The 18,630-nt window shown below is 37.0% G+C and overlaps 1 protein-coding gene across 1 annotated transcript in view; it reads left to right on the top strand.

Moving 5' to 3' along the window:
• The window catches only part of GNPTAB (N-acetylglucosamine-1-phosphate transferase subunits alpha and beta), an 83,704-nt gene extending 66,650 nt beyond the window's left edge, over positions 1 to 17,054 (top strand). Inside the window, exons 13-21 of the mRNA XM_063447195.1 lie at positions 629 to 1,632; positions 2,212 to 2,411; positions 2,789 to 3,008; positions 5,207 to 5,320; positions 7,037 to 7,122; positions 7,331 to 7,429; positions 8,420 to 8,587; positions 11,907 to 11,997; positions 14,075 to 17,054. Coding sequence (XP_063303265.1) covers positions 629 to 1,632; positions 2,212 to 2,411; positions 2,789 to 3,008; positions 5,207 to 5,320; positions 7,037 to 7,122; positions 7,331 to 7,429; positions 8,420 to 8,587; positions 11,907 to 11,997; positions 14,075 to 14,152 — 2,060 coding nt within the window. The 3' untranslated portion in view covers positions 14,153 to 17,054. The remainder of the gene's footprint in view (positions 1 to 628; positions 1,633 to 2,211; positions 2,412 to 2,788; positions 3,009 to 5,206; positions 5,321 to 7,036; positions 7,123 to 7,330; positions 7,430 to 8,419; positions 8,588 to 11,906; positions 11,998 to 14,074) is intronic.
• Positions 17,055 to 18,630: the final 1,576 nt, after the last annotated feature.

The raw sequence follows: 18,630 nt of genomic DNA, 5'->3' as shown, positions 1-18,630 counted from the left end.
GACAGATACTTAAGTTGTAAAGGTAAATTGATACGTTATTTTACTGCCACATTCTTCTTTCTTCCTGCTTTGAATCAGTTGCCAAAATATATGCATGTGTAAGAGGCTTTCTATGATGGTTTTAACATCTTAAACCTACTATTACACTTTGTATTGTGGCAAACATTTGATTTTTGTTTCATACTCTGGTTTCTCAATTTGCATAATGTGACCTTTATCATGGTTTTCCTTTCTGTGCATTGCATCAAATCACTGTTAGTGAGCGAGTCAGAAAAATCTAATTAACCAGAATAAATCTATCCTCCAAAGATGATTTAACTTATTGTTTTCCATACCGGCTTTAATTTAGAGAAGAAATGAAAAATTGCTAATAATGCTATTTAAAGATCAATAAAGTAGCAGGTCCTCTGTACACACTCTTTCCTTGTGTATCTTGTGTACATAAAATAGATATTATCCCTTTTGCTTTAGAACACCAATATAATGCAATTTGCAATCGTGTAACACTCGAAGGTTAAGATACGATTTAAACTTTTAATAGAAACATGTGGAAATTATCTAAAATGGATACAATGCTTGAATAAATTGCAGGTGTGTCGTTGAATTTGCTACTTTTATTTCTTTCCAGACCATTTTGGAGAAATGTACAAGTTAGACCTATATCTCAATCAAACACACTATGTAATTCCAAAAGGAGAGTCCTTCCCCTACTTTAGCTTTGCTGGTATCGCCAAGAAGGTAGTTGATGGTGTTTACAAAGATAATCCTATTGTTCGCCATGCTTCAATAGCCAACAAATGGAAAACTATTCACTTGATTATGTACCCAGGGATGAATGCTACTGTGGTCCATTTCAATTTCACTTTCCAGGATCAAAATGATAAAGAATTTAAAATGCAGATTTATATGAATGTGGAAACTACAGAGGATCAAAAAAGAAATGATACTACATCAGTGGTTGAGAAAAAGGATGTGATTGTCTCAACACCAACTCCAGAGGCAGAAGTCTTGTTTGAGGATATCCCCGAAGAAAAACGTTTTCCAAAATTGAAGAAACATTCATCTGTTAATAGCACCAAACTAGATATTAATGTTCTTCATGTGAATGTCTCTCTTCTTCCCAATAAGGTCCAACTTGCTCTTCAGGAACTTGAGATGAAGCTAAGTAATGGGGACATAACTTTAAAAGGATACAATTTATTAAAGATGGATCTCCTTGAACCATTTGGTAATTTAGCTTTTTATAGTGATCATGATTTAAATGGAAATAAGCAGCCACTTAAAGATTTAACAGGTTTTCTGGCAAAGGCCAAAGAAGAGACTGAGCAGTTAGTTGGCATGCATACAAATGAAACCGGAATTAAAAACGAAAAAGCCTTTCAGATTTCTGAAGTTAAACAAAACACAGATGATTTTGACCGTAAAAATGTTAAGTCTTTAAGCAAAAACACGTCTCCAAAAAATAAGTTAAGTAACTTAGATATAAAACCGCCTCAAGACAGCAATAGTAAAGATACCTTGAAAAATGGACATGATGGTGGTCTACCGGGGAGAAAATTGCAGCAATACCAACCAAGAAGGGAGGGATTTTTACCTTGGGAAAAGAAGAAGTATTTTAAAGACATCCTCGATGTAAGTATGACGTGCACACATTCTCAATTAGAGAATTTTGCATAGAAATCTGCAACTTAGTTATATCTGGCATTTCTAAATTAAAAGGGCTTGCATTTTTGAGACATGTTTGATAAAAATTTTTTTTTAAATTATATTTAAAAGTATATGCATGCACTGATCAGTTCTACTCAAAAGTAGTACAAACCTCTTTTAAATAAATAATTTAGTGTTCTTCTAACACTAATGAACCCTTTACCTTAGGGTATTTTTTCTTTAATAAATAAGAGGAGAAGCATTTATTTGCAAGCATTTTAACTTGGGACAAACGAGCGATCTAATTTAGATGTTACTGTTAAGGGAAACTAAAAATAAAATTATGTAAAATATTTGCACTACAAAGTAGACTGGCGTAATTCCTACTATTTATATAGCGTCCGCATATTCAGCAGCACTGTACAATAGGTAAACAGGACAAACATTTAATTTAAACATTTATGGCATACAGGAATAGTAAGTGAAGAGGCGTACTTTAACTCACTATAATTACATTTGTTCAAATGATTGATACAATGTCACGAGAATAAACCTATTTTGCAGGAACAAGCTGCATTGCTGAGTGACCTTTCATATATCACCAATAGCAAACACGTTGGCAGGAAGCTACAAGATACATTTGCCGACTCCCTTCGATATGTGAATAAGCTTCTCAACAGTAAATTTGGCTTTACCTCTCGGAAAGTCCCTGCTCACATGCCACATATGATTGACCGCATTGTCATGCAGGATATGCAGAATTTGTAAGTATATCTCAGACTCCTGGAGGCAAAGGAGTGATTGCTTCTGTGTGCTAATCCTTGAGATGTTCATGTTCCACATCAAAGTGTGATGAATCACCTTATAAGCCTGGTCATTTTGACTAGGTGATCTTTCTTATGGACGGTGATTTGTATCCCGACGTTCTGAAGGTTTTAAGCAAAGTTAAATATTAAGGAGATAGGCAAAGGGCTGCTAGCTGCTGGTGCAAAAAAAAAAAAAAAAGATTTTTGTTTTATCAGTTTGGCCATGGTCCTTGGACACATGGTCTGCTGTGTAGAGTAGACCATATATGGCACGATAATGACAAAATGATTACACATGCTCTTCTTTATTGTATTTGATTTCTTTCATTGTGCAGGTATCCAGCTGAGTTTGACATGACATCCGCTCATAAAGTCCGTCATTCGCAAGACATGCAGTTTGCCTTTTCCTTCTTTTATTACCTCATGAGTGCTATACAGCCGCTAAACATCTCCCAAGTCTTCGATGATATAGACACTGACGGAACAGGCATATTGTCTGACCGGGAGATCCGTACTTTGGCTACAAGGATTCACCAGTTACCTTTAAGTCTGCAAGTGAGTTTATATATAACTATTTTGAAGTAATTTTAAATGTAAGTCTTTCACACACAATACATAAAGGGAAGGGGATGTCAAACACATGTTGTTGTTTTTTCTATATCAGCCACAGAGGTGGTAATAATGGTTTAATGCTGAATGGAAGGATGACGCTAGGGGACTCCAGACAGTATAACCAATTCAATGAGATGAAGAAATTACAATGCCTACAGTGTCTCTTTAATTATGAATGAGATGGCAGTACTATATTATAACGGAAACAGTTTTTTTCATTGTTAATATTCACATCTACAAATGGTTTGAGCATTAGTTATCTTTACACTTTTTGCAAACATATTTATAAACAATATAAATTTGCCTGAAAAAGTGAACTGTTACTTCCCAGGAATTATTATAATGTTTATTTATCAGTATGTTTAACAAATATGTACAGTCTTTTCCCGAAAATAAGACCGGGTCTTATATTAATTTCCCCCCAAACTATGTTAGGGGGAACTTCCTCAAACATAGACTAGTGACTAGGGCTTATATTAAGCTAGGGCTTATATTAAGCTAGGGCTTATATTAAGCTAGGGCTTATATTAAGCTAGGGCTTATATTAAGCTAGGGCTTATTTTCGGGAAAATTGGGTATTTGTGAGACGTAAAAATAAAATCGAGACATTCAAATCTCTTTTATCACACTACTGGGCTCCCCAATTTGTGTCCCCTGTCAATCAATGCAGCTTTGCCCTTTGCACAAGAAACATAGAATGTGACGGCAGATAAGAACCAATCGGCCCATCTAGTCTGCCCAGTTTTCTAAATACTTTCATTAGTCCCTGGCCTTATCTTATAGTTAGAATAGCCTTATGCCTATCCCACGCATGCTTAAACTCCTTTACTGTGGTAACCTCTACCACTTCAGATGGAAGGCTATTCCATGCATCCACTACCCTCTCAGTAAAGTAATACTTCCTGAAATTATTTTTAAACCTTTGCCCCTCTAATTTAAGACTATGTCCTCTTGTTGTGGTAGTTTTTCTTCTTTTAAATATAGTCTCCTCCTTTACTGTGTTGATTCCCTTTATGTATTTAAATGTTTCTATTATATCCCCTCTGTCTCGTCTTTCCTCCAAGCTATACATGTTAAGTTCCTTTAACCTTTCCTGGTAAGTTTTATCCTGCAATCCATGAACCAGTTTAGTAGCCCTTCTCTGAACTCTCTCTAAGGTATCAATATCCTTCTGAAGATAGGGTCTCCAGTACTGTGTACAGTACTCCAAGTGAGGTCTCACCAGTGTTCTGTACAATGGCATGAGCACTTCCCTCTTTCTACTGCTAATACCTCTCCCTATACAACCAAGCATTCTGCTAGCATTTCCTGCTGCTCTGTTACATTGTCTGCCTAGCTTTAAGTCATCAGAAATAATCACCCCTAAATCCCTTTCCTCAGATGTTGAGGTTAGGACTCTATCAAATATTCTGTACTCTGCCCTTGGGTTTTTACGTCCAAGATGCATTATCTTTCACTTATCCACATTAAATGTCAGTTGCCACAACTCTTACCATTTTTCTAGTTTACCTAAATCATTAGCCATTTGGCTTATCCCTCCTGGAACAAGGCAGTCAGCATGGAGAAAACTGACAGTGCAGATAAAAATTCAAACAACAGGGCAGATTTATCAACGTGTGCTCTCCCAAAGGTTGTGCAAAAATATAAAAGAAGAGTTTCCAATGGAATACTGCTTTTCATGTTGTTTGCACCATTTTTAGTAGTTTAAACCATGGTTTAGAACAGAACAGCACACTCGGATAACTCGCACCCGATGATTTTAATTTTCCCTTCTTTTGTACAATGAGAGTCCTAGGTGTACTTGGGCTGAACTGAAAATTGATATAATTTAAGCATTTTAACAATTCATAGGTAGTTTTCTACGTATTTGTTGTAGTGGTGTAATTTCCAGAGAAGTAACAGTTCCCTTTTACATTATTGCTACTCTGTTTATTTTGGAACAACAATCTATCTAGCAATCTAGATATAGTGCTATGTAAACAGTGATCTAACTAGATATAGCTCTAATCTATATATGTATGTGTTTGGTTCTGTAATGATCCCACTGCAGAAGGGGAATTTGACATTATAGTCCTTCATTAAACCCACATCACATAAAGTATTACAATGTTCCTAATTAGTGCTGCTTTCTTTCATCACAGGATCTTACTGGTTTGGAACATATGCTTATAAACTGTTCCAAAACACTCCAGCTCAACAGCTCCCAGGAAAGCGTCCTTCCAGCCACACAGGAGTCCTATTATGACCCAAACTTGGTAACAAATTACTTTTTAAATTCTGTAATCGGTTCAAAATGGAATTCTGAATTTACTGTTTCACTGAGCTGGTGTGATAAATATTATATTTTTCTGTCGATCCTTTTTTTTTTTTTTGTCGTGCTCAAAATAACGTAGTATCTTGCAACACTACACAGCAGTCACAAGAGCATCAAGTGACAAACATGAAAGTAAAAACTTGTAATACCGCATCATGTAGTGTTCCGTGAATACAGCACGATTTTGTATATTATAGTAAAATAGTAGTAGCGGGAGACAAACATATCTGAGTAGTTGGGAATAAAGTAAATCACAATATGAGCACTAGACACAATGGTATTTAGTATAGAATAGGCATGGAGAATCAAGCTAAAGTGGCTTAAAATACTCTGTGTGCTTATAGAGTTTGTAACAAGCTAAGACAGGCTATACTGATATCGCAATGGTAAAAACGAAAGATTTTGTGTGTCAATGAACCACTAAGTCCCGACATCCCCCCTCCCCCCCGACTGTCATCTTGTACAGTTCAGATAAAGAATAAAGAAGGCAATATAAAATTTAAATGAAATAAAAACAGAACAGTGTATATAATATGGCGGCACATAGAATCATAGGTGGTTGAGATAGAGGCTAATAATGACCGCAGATCGCTGGTATGTGCCAGAAGATTGCACAGACTGGGGAGTCCACATTCAGCCGATCCCTTAAATTGGCAGGGAGAAAACTGGTATGGTGATGGCGAAATGATAGCGAGATAAGGTCTCCCTCCAGCCCCAGGCCTGTATGGAGGCCAGCATCAGTGAGCCAGAGACCTTCCGGGATCGGGAGCAAGAGCAGGCCTAGTTGTTCTGCCGCCACCAGCAGTGGGCGGTCTTCGGACAATGTTGGCGATGCTTCGGGGCGTACCCCTATTGGCCTTTGTCCAAGACAGACGATCAGCGTATGTAGCTGATGCAGGTAGGTAAGCTGCACCTGAAGGAGGCCTGCTAAACATCCGGCTCCTGACCCTTTTCTACACCTACTGCAGCTGAGGCAGTGCAAGAATTCTACACTTCTCTAGTTCTGCCAAGACGTGTTGGCATATCTCGGTCAGTCGGAGGAGGAACTGCTCCATCGTATGAAAATATGCTCTATGGAACTGGGTAGGTGCATCATCCAGTGGTGAAATCACATCCGCCATCTTGCTTGGGCCATCGGGTACTATTTGGGCACTGCGTTGATCTACAGGAACTAGCAAAGGGTAAGTGCATCGAACTTGTGGGGTCCGGGACAACCCCCACCGGTCCAGAGGGGAAGTCAATGGGACCTTTCAGATGCAGGGTGCCTGCTAGGAAACATCGCTACTCTTCCCAGGAGTGCGGCCGCCTCTCCAGTCGGAGGGGCCCACAAGGGTACACAAAGGGGACACGTGTTCAAACAAGCTGAGAGTAGAATTTTTGGCTGTCTTCAGGAGTTTAGTGAGGAACTCCCACAAGATGCCTGCCCCCTATATAGATATTATATTTTGATCACTGTTAATTTCTTTAATTTTCTTGGAAAAACACGTTTAGAGGAAAATTTAACAAGGCAAAAGTTGCTTAACAAGGACCAATAAAATGTGTCTCAACATTTAGTACTTTGTATCCAAAATAGCTCCTGTTTTGCTCTGATAAATGTGTTTGTTACCCTGCTGTATGATTTATGCTAATACAAGTTATGTATTGTGTGTGTTCACAGCCTCCAGTTACCAAACATCTTGTAATCAACTGTAAACCCGTCATGGAGCTTATACGTAAAACCTACAAGGACAAGAATAAATACAGGTAAGATTCTAGTGAATTTTTACTGATCTCTTTATCTTAATTCACTACGGTTGTCTATCCGGTGGTACAATCTATAATGCATGTACTATGTTTATGACTTATGGTAACCACAGTATTCTGATACCTCGGAGCACAGAGTACATGTTAATTTCCTTTTTAAAAGTACTGAATATGTGCTGTATATTTTACATCCTTCTGTACTCTCCAGATTTGAAATTATGGGAGAGGAGGACATTGCCTTCAAAATGATTCGCACAAATGTTTCCCATGTAGTTGGTCAATTAGATGATATACGGAAGAATCCCAGGTAGGTGATACTCTAGTTTAATGATGTGACTAAACAAATTTCTTTAGGCCATAGTCCTGCATCCTTTAAAACCGGATGTGCCTCAAATGATAGATGTGATTAGTCTTCGACTCTTGAGGTCTTTTTACTGATTTGCTACACATATTTCTACTACTGTACTGTACTTGCACATATTAGAATTTTGAGTAAAGAGTCTAAAGTGAGACCTGGTAAAGATTAAAGGGACACTATATTCACCAGGACCACTACAGCTTAATGTAGTGGTTCCGGTGTCTATAGCATGTCCCTGCAGGTTTTTTAGAGAAAAGGCAGTGTTTACAATTTTGTCTAGTAACACCTCTAGTGGCAGTCACTCAGACGGCCACTAGAGGTGATTCCTATTGCAGTGCTGCAGCACCTACATTAAGCATCTCCACGCTCTGCATGAAGTTGCTGAATGATTCCCATATTCATTCAATACATCTCTTTGAGGAGATGCTGATTGGTCAGCACAGTGTTTTGCCGTGCTTGTGCAATAGCCTCCCATTGCTTTCCTATGGTAAAGCTTTGGATTAGGGGAGATCATCAAAACTGCTCTCAGCTATGGAGGCTGGACCAGCTGCAGCAAGACCGGCACTGCGAGGGTGGAAAAGGTGAGTACAACATAGTTTTGCTGGATTCCATGCCCTAGTGGAATTCCCCGGAACCTAGACCTGCTTTCTAGCACATGCTGTTTCCCCCAAAATAAGAAATTTCCTGAAAATAATATCTTCACTGCAAGCTGAGGGGACTCAAGGACCTAAACAGCCACTTCAGGACTACAGTGTTAGGAATACATGTTTGTATTGCTAACATTATAGTGTTCCTTTAAGTGTTACAAAAATAAATAAATAAAATAGTTTAAGAATTTGATATATTGTATTAAAATATTTCATACCATGCTTAAACTGTTGAATTTAGTCCATAACATACACATAACTTTTCTTTTTTTTTTTCCTTTTGGTTTTACAGAAAATTTATTTGTTTGAATGATAATATTAACCATATTCACAAAGATGCACAGACCGTGAAGGCAGTTTTGAGGGACTTCTATGAATCAATGTTTCCAATCCCTTCTCAGTTTGAGCTTCCGCGAGAATATCGAAATCGTTTCCTACACATGCACGAGTTGGAAGAATGGTAATTTTTTTTTTTTTATCCTAATATTTTTTCTGAAAACTATAAAACAGTAACCCTAGCATTGCTAAACTATGGTATTACTTGAGTTAGAGTAGTAGTACAAACATATATTTTGAGCAAAAGTACTATGCATTAGCAGGTAAAACAAAGACTAATATTAAAACAGATCTGTCACCTTCGGGGGATTAGTTGATAATTACCTAGGAAAATGCCTGTTGGATGATAAAATATACTTGAAGTAGCAGCATTACTTTTCACATATAAGTAATGTCATTGATGCACTCCAGCATAGCTGAGTGGAATGTACAGTTTATCCTAGCTGTCTGCATGCACTACAATTACCTGACACGCTCCTATTTCTAACTGACAATATGTTAATGTGATTTGCCTTTCAATGTAAGATTTAAATCAAATTGAGTAAGTTAGGAGAGTAAGGTGCAGAATGAGAGGTATTTACTTAAATGTATGAATTACAAAGTAATACAACAAAACGTATATTAACCCCTTAACGCCGTCACGACGTTCTATGCCGTTGCGCTTTAAGTGGGCTTTAAAGCCGTTGCGACGGCATAGAACGCCGTAACGGCTTTGAGCCCTGGAGCGCCCGGTATACTTACCTTACCGGCGCTCCGCTTCGGGAGGACTGCCTCACAGCCCAGGCAGCCCCCCCACGGCAAATCAGGCCCCCGGGGGCCATGTGATCGCTCTCAAAGAGCGATCACATGGCCCCCTATAGCTGGCTGTGGATCTGCCAGCAGGGGGGCTGTCTAAAATATCAGACAGTCCCCCTGCTGGTGGGATCTGTAAAAAAAAAAAATATTAAACATGTTTAAAAATAAAATAAATATATATATTTAATGTCATACATGTCATACATAGTGTATTTTAATACTAATATAAGTACATATATTAGTATTAAAATACACTTTGAATGACGTTACATATATATAATATACATATATTATATATATAATAGATATATACACATATATTATATATATATAAATACGTATACCGTAATTACAATAATAAATAAATAAAATAATAAAATTAATAAATAAAATATTGAAACAAAATTTAATATAAATTATATATACATATGTAATTTCATTCTAACTGTATTTTGTTATTAATATATATATATATATATATATATATATTTGTAACAAAATACACTTAGAATGACATTCCATATATATATATATATATCTATATATAAAATGCAAATAACCGCAAATATATATATATATATATATATATATATATATATATATATATATAGATAAATACATATAATTACATAAAAGATTACATTAGTATACACGTAGAATTTCAATGCATAAATATACACGTAGAATTTTAAATATAAGTAATCTTTTAACATAATTAGGTGATTTGATTAATTAAAATTTGATTTACATACCTGACAACACAGGGAGAAAGTGCAGAGAATTTTATTCGCAAGCACTACATTTGACCCTGTAACTCTCCAAGACAACATAAAACTTGTACAAGGGGGCTACTGTTTTACTCGGGAGACTTCGCTGAACTCAAATATTAGTGTTTCAAATTGGTAAATTGTATTACAACGATGATATTTTAGGTAAAAGTGACGTTTTTTTGCATTTTTTACAAACAAACGGCACTTTTATGGACTATATTATTGTTTTAAAACACTAATATTTGTGTTTAGTGAAGTCTCCCGAGAATAACAGTACCCCCCATGTACAGGTTTCATGGTGTTTTGGAAAGTTAGAGAGTCACATTAGAGGAAAGTTAGAGGCTTGCATTTCATTTTTTTGACATTGAAATTTGCCAGATTGGTTATGTTGCCTTTGAGAGCGTATGGTAGCCCAGGAATGAGAATTACCCCCATGATTGCATACCATTTGCAAAAGTAGACAACCCAAGGTATTGCAAGTGGGGTATGTCCAGTCTTTCTTAGTAGCCACCTAGTCACAAACACTGGCCAAATATTCGTTTTTTGCTTTTTTAACACAAAAACAAATATGAACGCTAACTTTGGCCAGTGTTTGTGACTAAGTGGCTACTAAAAAAGACTAAACATACCCCACTTTCAATACCTTTGGTTGTCTACTTTTTCAAATGGTATGCCATTATGGGGGTAATTCTCATTGCTGGGCTACCACACCGTCTCAAAGGTAACATTACCAATCTGGCAAATTTCTATTTGAAAATGGAACGTTCTATATTTGACCCTGTAACTTTCCAAAACACCATAAAACCTGTTAATGGGGGATACTGTTGTACTCGTGAGACATCGCTGATTACAAATATGCGCATTTTTGCGCAACAGTATTATGACATTCACAGCTAAAATGTCAGACGGAAATACAAATTTAAAAAAAAATCTTATTTTCTCACATTTTTTAAAATTTTTTATTCATAATGAATTATGTTCCATATATGAATAGTTAATGATAAATTAAAGCCCTGTTTCTCCTGAACAAAATGATATATAATAAGTGTGGGTGCATATAATATGAAAGAGGGGAACTACGGGTGAACAAACATATAGCGCAAATTCCAGTTTTTGTTTACGTTTTGTTTTGATCAGAATGTGCACTATTGACTCCGTCCTGAAGGGGTTAAAGTAACACTATAGTGTTGGGAATACAAAGCTGTATTCCTAACACAATAAGAACCTCCCGTGATGTAAAGGGTTTAACATTTTTAAACATATTTTCCACTTACCTGGTGGCAGCGCTAGGTCGGGCTCCTTCTCCTCCGATGTCAACAGATGTGGGGAACCTAATGCGCAAGCGCCACGCACACCGTAGGCCTTCCCAATAGAAAGCCATTCAGTGCTTTTCTACAGGGTTTTTCAACATGCTGGACGACCTCATACGACCTCATAGGTCGCGTGAGGACCACCAGCATCGTTTCATGGAGTCAAACTTCGTGAAACTACAGCAAGTGCCTTTAGGCAGAGGCAATATTAACAGTGCAGTGTAAACATTGCAGTTTCTCTAAAATGGCATTGTTTTACATTGCAGGGTTAAAGGAACAGGGACACTGCACCCAGACCAAATCAATGAAATGATCTGAGTGCCTACAGTGTCCTTTTAAAAGTAAACCTATTTTTAACGGATGCCTGACTCTTGTAGAAACACTTTTTATGTCTTTGTTGCAGTGACCGAAAGACAGTTATAAATCACTCTAGCTATTGAGCTGTTTAGAGTAGATGTAACTCAGTGCAGGCTTGGTGTGGTTAATTCCCATCATGGCTCTGCATCTTTGTATGTTTGTGTTTCCCCATAAAAGCATATTCAAATAAAATGTTTAATGTTTTATTCAGGAGGAGTTACAGAGACAAGTTGAAATTTTGGACTCACTGTGTCTTGGGAACATTGATAGTGTTTACGGTCCTCTCCTTTTTTGCTGAACAGGTAATGTTTTTACACCCTAAAATTTATATTTTATACGTGAAAACCTCAAACACTTTGTTTGGTGCAACCCTGTATTTTTGTAATTTTCCTTTTTTCTCCAACTCTTTCTCTCCAGTTATAATTACTTAGTTTAGTTTGTGGTTTCTTTCCCTTTTTAATTTACATTCTTCCCTTTAATACATTTGAATAAACTTTAATATGTTGGAATTTCTCTAAATAAAAAAAATGTAATTCACTTCCCCCACCCAAAAAAAAAAAAACATAAGACGCTGAAAGACTCTGTCAGTTTTGAAAAACCTTAGGGTTAACATGGATTAGAAAATGTAGAAAGGGCTGCAGTTATTTGGCAAGCCTAAAAGACATGTACCCAATGTTCACATACTTTCTTTGCATGAGGTAATAACTTACTAACACAATAACGTCCTCTTTATGCCATTCAAATGTTGAAAGGTATGCCGGTGTGTTTGGCTGAGTTGCAGGTGCACCACTTCATAGTGTTTTAAAGCGGCACTGTCATGCCGAACTTACCTTTCCCCAATCGCTTGCTCTTCTCTCCATCTGTCAGGATCTGTTCTTCATTTCTTCCTGTCTGCTCTAGTTTTCTTTAAAACATAAGACAAAATAGGGACTATTTTGTCTTATGGAGGTTTCCTACGCCTGACCATATATGACCAGCACAGGAACAAAGTGTGCTCCATTTCCTGTGGCCAGAGACATTTTCCCACAATTCTTACATTTTCTCAGTGTTCTCGCAATGCCTCCTTTTCGTATTCCCAAATGCCAGCAAAACTACCGAATTTCGCCCTAACAGAATAAGAGCAGTTCCTCCATTCATGTCAGGACGAAATTCTGGACTTTTGTTCAGTTCGAAACTTTATTGGAATTAATGAAATTCCGATCCGATCGCAGCTGCATCTTGCAGCCGCTTAGTAGATAGCTCTCTAATTCCCACGGTATTAAGGAGCTATCTACCAAAAGGCTGAAATACCAAGATTTTTTTTTTCAGCCAACTTTACTAACACAAAGTAAAAATAAATGCCCCACCATGGGGCCATTTTTTAGATGGGGGTGGTATTTATTTTTTACAACAGTGAGCAGCCACTGGCGGCACAGCGAGTAGGGGCATTCGGGAGATTTTAATTTCCCTTATGCTATTATGGGGGTCATATTGACCCCCATAGAGTGAGGGAGGACATGGGGGGCTTAGGAAGTGGTGGGGAGCACTGCTCCTTGCCACTTCTATTTTTACATATTACAAGGGGGGAGCTGCGCGCTGGTAGCTCCCTCCTTGTAATGAACGAATAGATAAAACTGGGCATGCACGGGAATTTCACAGCGCTATCTGGTGTGGGCAGGTGATGTGTCCCACAGGGCGGCGCCCAGGACCTAGGTCCGGGCAGAATTTAAAGATAAAAAATAGGTTGTATGGGGGGCTTAGGGGCAGACTATGGGGGCAATTAGATGTAGTGGAGTCGGGAGAGGGATTAAAAAGTAAAACTGGATTCGGCCACGACAGTGCCGCTTTAATGACTAAAAATAAAATGCTTAGAAGTATGGAAATAGTGATGTATTGTTGCAACCCCAATGCACCGGCAAGCTGTTTTTCTTAAATCCTTGGCCACATCTTCAATCACTAAAATGTTATTGAGCAACTTGAGAGATTTTTATTGTGGTTTAATTAATTAATTAATTAATTAATTAATGATGGGCATGAAAATAGTGCTACCAATGTACACATCCAGAACACTCACAACATTTTAGTTTAGACGTAAACTACACTAAAGAGAATTGTAATAAATCAGACTGCAACACGACATCAACATCCTATACATAAGGGACCACACACTGAAAAGCAAGATAGCCAAGGGATGTGTGATTCTGTTTTCTATAATACTATACATAACAAGAAAGTACTGATTTAGGAAATGAATGCTATTGTTGGGTACCGGAAACATATTAAACCTAGAAAGCAAATTAGATCTGTTTGCCTGTTTACATCAATTACTGATGCATGTACACTGTGAGGAGGATGTCGATTTAAATATTCATGCCTTGGTGTGTTTTCTTTGTCTCCTAGCTGATTGCACTAAAAAGAAAGATTTTCCCCCGACGCAGAACTCAGATTGGAGCGAGTCCTGAAAGAAGTAAGGTTTAAGTAAAGAGCAATTGGAAATGCGATTCAGTTCTACCTCAGTTCTGGAGAAAACAGAATCACCAAACTGTCCCAAAAGGATGGCTTCCAAACTTGAAGCTAAAATAGCAAAGGTGCGGGCAAAGCTCTCTGCCTGCAGGTGATTTCCTCTTATAAGTATTTATCTCATGGCGATAACATCCTTCAAGCAAATTCCACAAGAGACGTAGTTGTACTTGAATGCAATGTATTTGTAATGTTGGAATCTAGTTATGAGAGAACCTTCTGCTCTGGGACAGATTGGTAATTGAGCGTGTGACCTTTTTGAAATACAAACAATTCTGAAGTGACAACAAAGCTTTTCTTATCCTTCTGGTTCACTAAAAACCGACTACTCGTACACACGCTGTGCAGATCGAAACAAAACTGCTCTTGTTTCAAAATGTCATCAAACCTGGTTACTGTGATGTCCATTGTGTATCTTTTTCTACAAGATTTTGGCAGATGTCTCACTTTTTGTGACTTGAGATTTGTTCTAGCTTTGTTGATAACATCAATACAAGTTAAGTGCCTGTGTACAGAGAATAAGAACATATTGTCAGTGTTGGGATATATATTTTTATTGTAGCGATTTGTGTGAATATGATATCAGGGTACTTTACCCATTATCAGGCATCGGATAGCAGCAGTGTTTTTTCTTTTTTTTTTTTCTCTTCAATTTAATGTTTTTGAATGACAACTGAAGGATATTGCCTAAGAAAAGATTTCTTCTAAACAGAGATTCTGCAGACCATACTGCGAGGTTGTGCCAACACTCCATGTCTATTAATTCTTTATGGCACCTAATGACTTTATAGTGAATCTAACGTGTATGACAAGGTTGCCTTCTATACATTGTGCTTTTTGTACAAGACAGCCTCTGCAATACATAATGGCTGCATGCTTCTCATTGTCGGAGCTTCACTCATTGTTTAAGAATGAGCCAGGCATGTCATTAGCATGGAAGTGGCTTACATGCTAAAAAAAATAAACAATAAAAATCAATTGTGGATGAAATTAAATCTATATATTTGCTAACAACTCTGCTATCACGATGTATAGATGGCATTTTGTTCTGTGTAAAGTCTCCCTATGTAACTTTTATATGACATGTACACTTTAAAGCAGCTCTCTAAGTACCATGACTAATACAGGCTGCTGTAATGGTTATGACACCAGCATGCCCAAGGCGCCATTCCCAAAGTCTGTGTCAAACCAATTTCAAGTAATTTGAAGAAACCAAGGCTCTCCTGGGCAACATGGCCAGGCCCCTTGTTTGACATACTGCTATTGTGGAAGTTCTACTTTAATATTCGCAATCTTAATTTTGTCCATATTTGGATTGACTAATTTCTTCTTATATAGCAGAGGGGTTGGTGTGGCACTGGCACCTTTGTAATTCCTCAGATGTATATGCAAAAAATAGAAGACAGAAGAAAAGAGCTGATAGTGTAGAATATTTTTGTATTCTTTGGAGAGATGTAATCCGCAAGATGTACGCTTACAATTTTCTGGAGCTTCAATTCAGCTCTAACAAATGCTTGAAGCTCCAGAAAAGTGCAAGTGTACATCTCTCCAAAGAATACAAAAATATACTACACTACCAGCTCTTTTCTTCTTTGTGTCTGTCTTGTATTTTTAGCATATAAATCTGAGGAATCACAAAGCCCCCACACAAACTCCTTTGCAATATTTGACTCTGACTTGTATCGGATAAGAGAAACACCGGATTTGGGTGTTAAGCTGCCCCAGTGAACTGTACCAGTATCTACGAGTGCTGAATTACCTCTTCCTTAATTCCTTTTCATACCTCATGTAGCTTGACAATAGGAATCTGGGTAGCTGGTATATGCTTCGGGGCCATCTGGCGAAGACATTGCAGCTTCTGCGATAATTCATAAGCAGAGTCTCTTTGCTCGAAGTTTCTTCAGCCGGCATGCCCAACCTCTGAATGTCATTCAAATTTGGACAAAACAGCACAAAATACAGAAGTGTAACGTCCATAGTAGCGATATGCTTATGTGACGTTCCAGGCCATGGTGCTTAAGAGAAAAAAGTTTAGCACAGCACCTAGTAAGAGTGCCAGGGGCATGCATGCTGGCTCAATAGCCACTGCAGCAGGCTATAGTGGTTATGGTACTTAGAGTGCCTTTAAGGTCACTGTGTAAATCCTTCAGGATAAATAAGGAACTCATACATTAAGTCATTGATTTTTTTATTTTATTTATAATTTATATCACTATCCTATCTCTGTTGATCAGTGATGAGGGAAGTAATGTTATTTTAATTATATGAATGTACATTAATTGTAATAATGACAAGTCTGTTTCTTGATTAAACACTGTTTGGATGCTACTGAGTTCTATGAATTACAAAACTGTGTCTGTGAACAATTGTTTGCTTTGCTACATATAATTTTTTACACTGCCAATATAGGATTTTTTTTTTTAACATGAAATATTTGCTTGGACAGTTAATATAATTATGCTACTTTTTGAGTCTGTAAACTATTGTACGGTGTGGGTTAATTGTTACCCACATCATTATTAACCTAGCAATTGTCACAAACTCCAATTTGACAAGCTATTTCCGCTGCACATATAACAGAGTGTTTTAATTAATGCTGGGTTTTTGGGTTTTTTTTTTTGCAGGGGGAGGGCTTTACAAGATATCAATGCTTTTAGTTTCTTTTCCCCATCTGTCTTTTTATAGAAGCAATGATTATTTCCTTTTCACTTTCTCTAAGCAAGGCTATGTATGTTACAAGTACTTGAACTTGCTCTTCCATAAGCTTATTTTTGTTATGCGAATGTCGCATATCATTGTGTATTTTGTTGCTTTCATTGTAACTTAATCAAAAATAAATAATGAATGTTTCAACTTTTAACCAGTTATTTCCCCCAATTTAATTTTGTAGTGGCTGGCTTTAAAACTTTTTGTATCAGATTCACTCCAGAAAAAAGCTGAACTTCATGGATCAATTCTCATATTTTACAGCACTGCTAAAAACCCACTTTTATAGCTATGGAGAAAGCTATTAAATGCATCCAAAGTTGTGTTCTATTTCTCATAATTTTTTGCTTTTCCAATAGAAATTCTATTTCATGAACTGTGCATTGGTGTAACGAGAAATAACATAGCCATAGCTTTGAAGCGGTTATCTTTATAGTTAGTTTTATAGTCTTCACATGTAGGTCCTACTGCAGTAGGATTTTGGGGTTCTCAAAGTTTGTGAGGGTTTTTATTCTGCACATCCTTCATTAAAGGGACACTATAGTCACCAGAACAACTACAGCTTCTTGTATTTGTTCTGGTGAGTAGAATCATTCCCTTCAGGCGTTTTGCAGTAAACACTGTCTTTTCAGAAAAAAAAGGCAGTGTTTACATTACAGTCTAGGGATACTTCCACTGGCCACTCATATGACTTTATGAGGCGATTCCTGGAACTCCCATTCAGTGTCTCCACCCTCTGCATGGAGACACTGAACTTTCCACATAGAGATGCATTGATTCAGTGCATTTCTACGAGGAGAGTCTGATTGGCCAGGGCAGTGTTTGGCTTGTGTTGGCTCTGCCCCTGATCAGCCTCCTTGACAGTCTCAGCCAATCCAATGCTTTCCTATGTGAAAGCCGCAAAATTTCTCCAAAATTAGCTTTTCAATACGGTTATTTTGGCATAAAATGTTAAATGTACTTTAACCCCTTAAGACCGCAGGACGTTCTATGCCGTCCTTATTTATATGGCTCTAAACGCCGCAGGACGGCATAGAACGTCCTGCGATCTTTTGTACTTACCCGGTCGCCGGCGATCGCGGTATGGGGGACTTACCTGGGAGCCCAGGGAGTCCCCCTCTGTCCTCTTCGGCCCCCCAGGGCCATGTGATCGCATAGCCGTCCATGTCAATGCCAGCAGGGGGAGTGCCTGTAATGACAGGTACTCCCCCTGCTGCCTGAAAATAAAATAAAATAAGTTAAATCAGTGTAAAAATTAATAATATATACTTAGATCATATATATATATTTATTATGTATATGATCTAAGTATATATATATATATACACATAAATATACACACACTGTCTACGTGTATTTTAATATTAATATATACATAATTATATATATATTAATATCAAAATACACGTACAATGATATTGATTAAATATATATATAATTTTCATTATATATTTATATATAATAATAAAATATATAAATGTTAAAAAATATAATTAAAAAAATAATAAAAAATATATAAACATGTGTAATTTCGTTCTAACTGTATTTTAAAATTAATATATATTGATATCAAAATACATGTAGAACGAAATAATATATATCTATATACATATGTATATACGTATATATCACTATATATATACCTATATATAAATACAAATAATAAAAAAGTGTGTGTGTGTGTGTGTATGTATATATATATATATATATATATATATATATATAATAAT

This window comes from Pelobates fuscus, chromosome 3 (assembly GCF_036172605.1).
Source record: "Pelobates fuscus isolate aPelFus1 chromosome 3, aPelFus1.pri, whole genome shotgun sequence".
NCBI classification, from domain to species: Eukaryota; Metazoa; Chordata; class Amphibia; order Anura; family Pelobatidae; genus Pelobates; species Pelobates fuscus.
The sequence above is the reverse complement of the archived record's forward strand: the minus strand, read 5'-3'. Positions and strand labels throughout refer to the sequence as shown.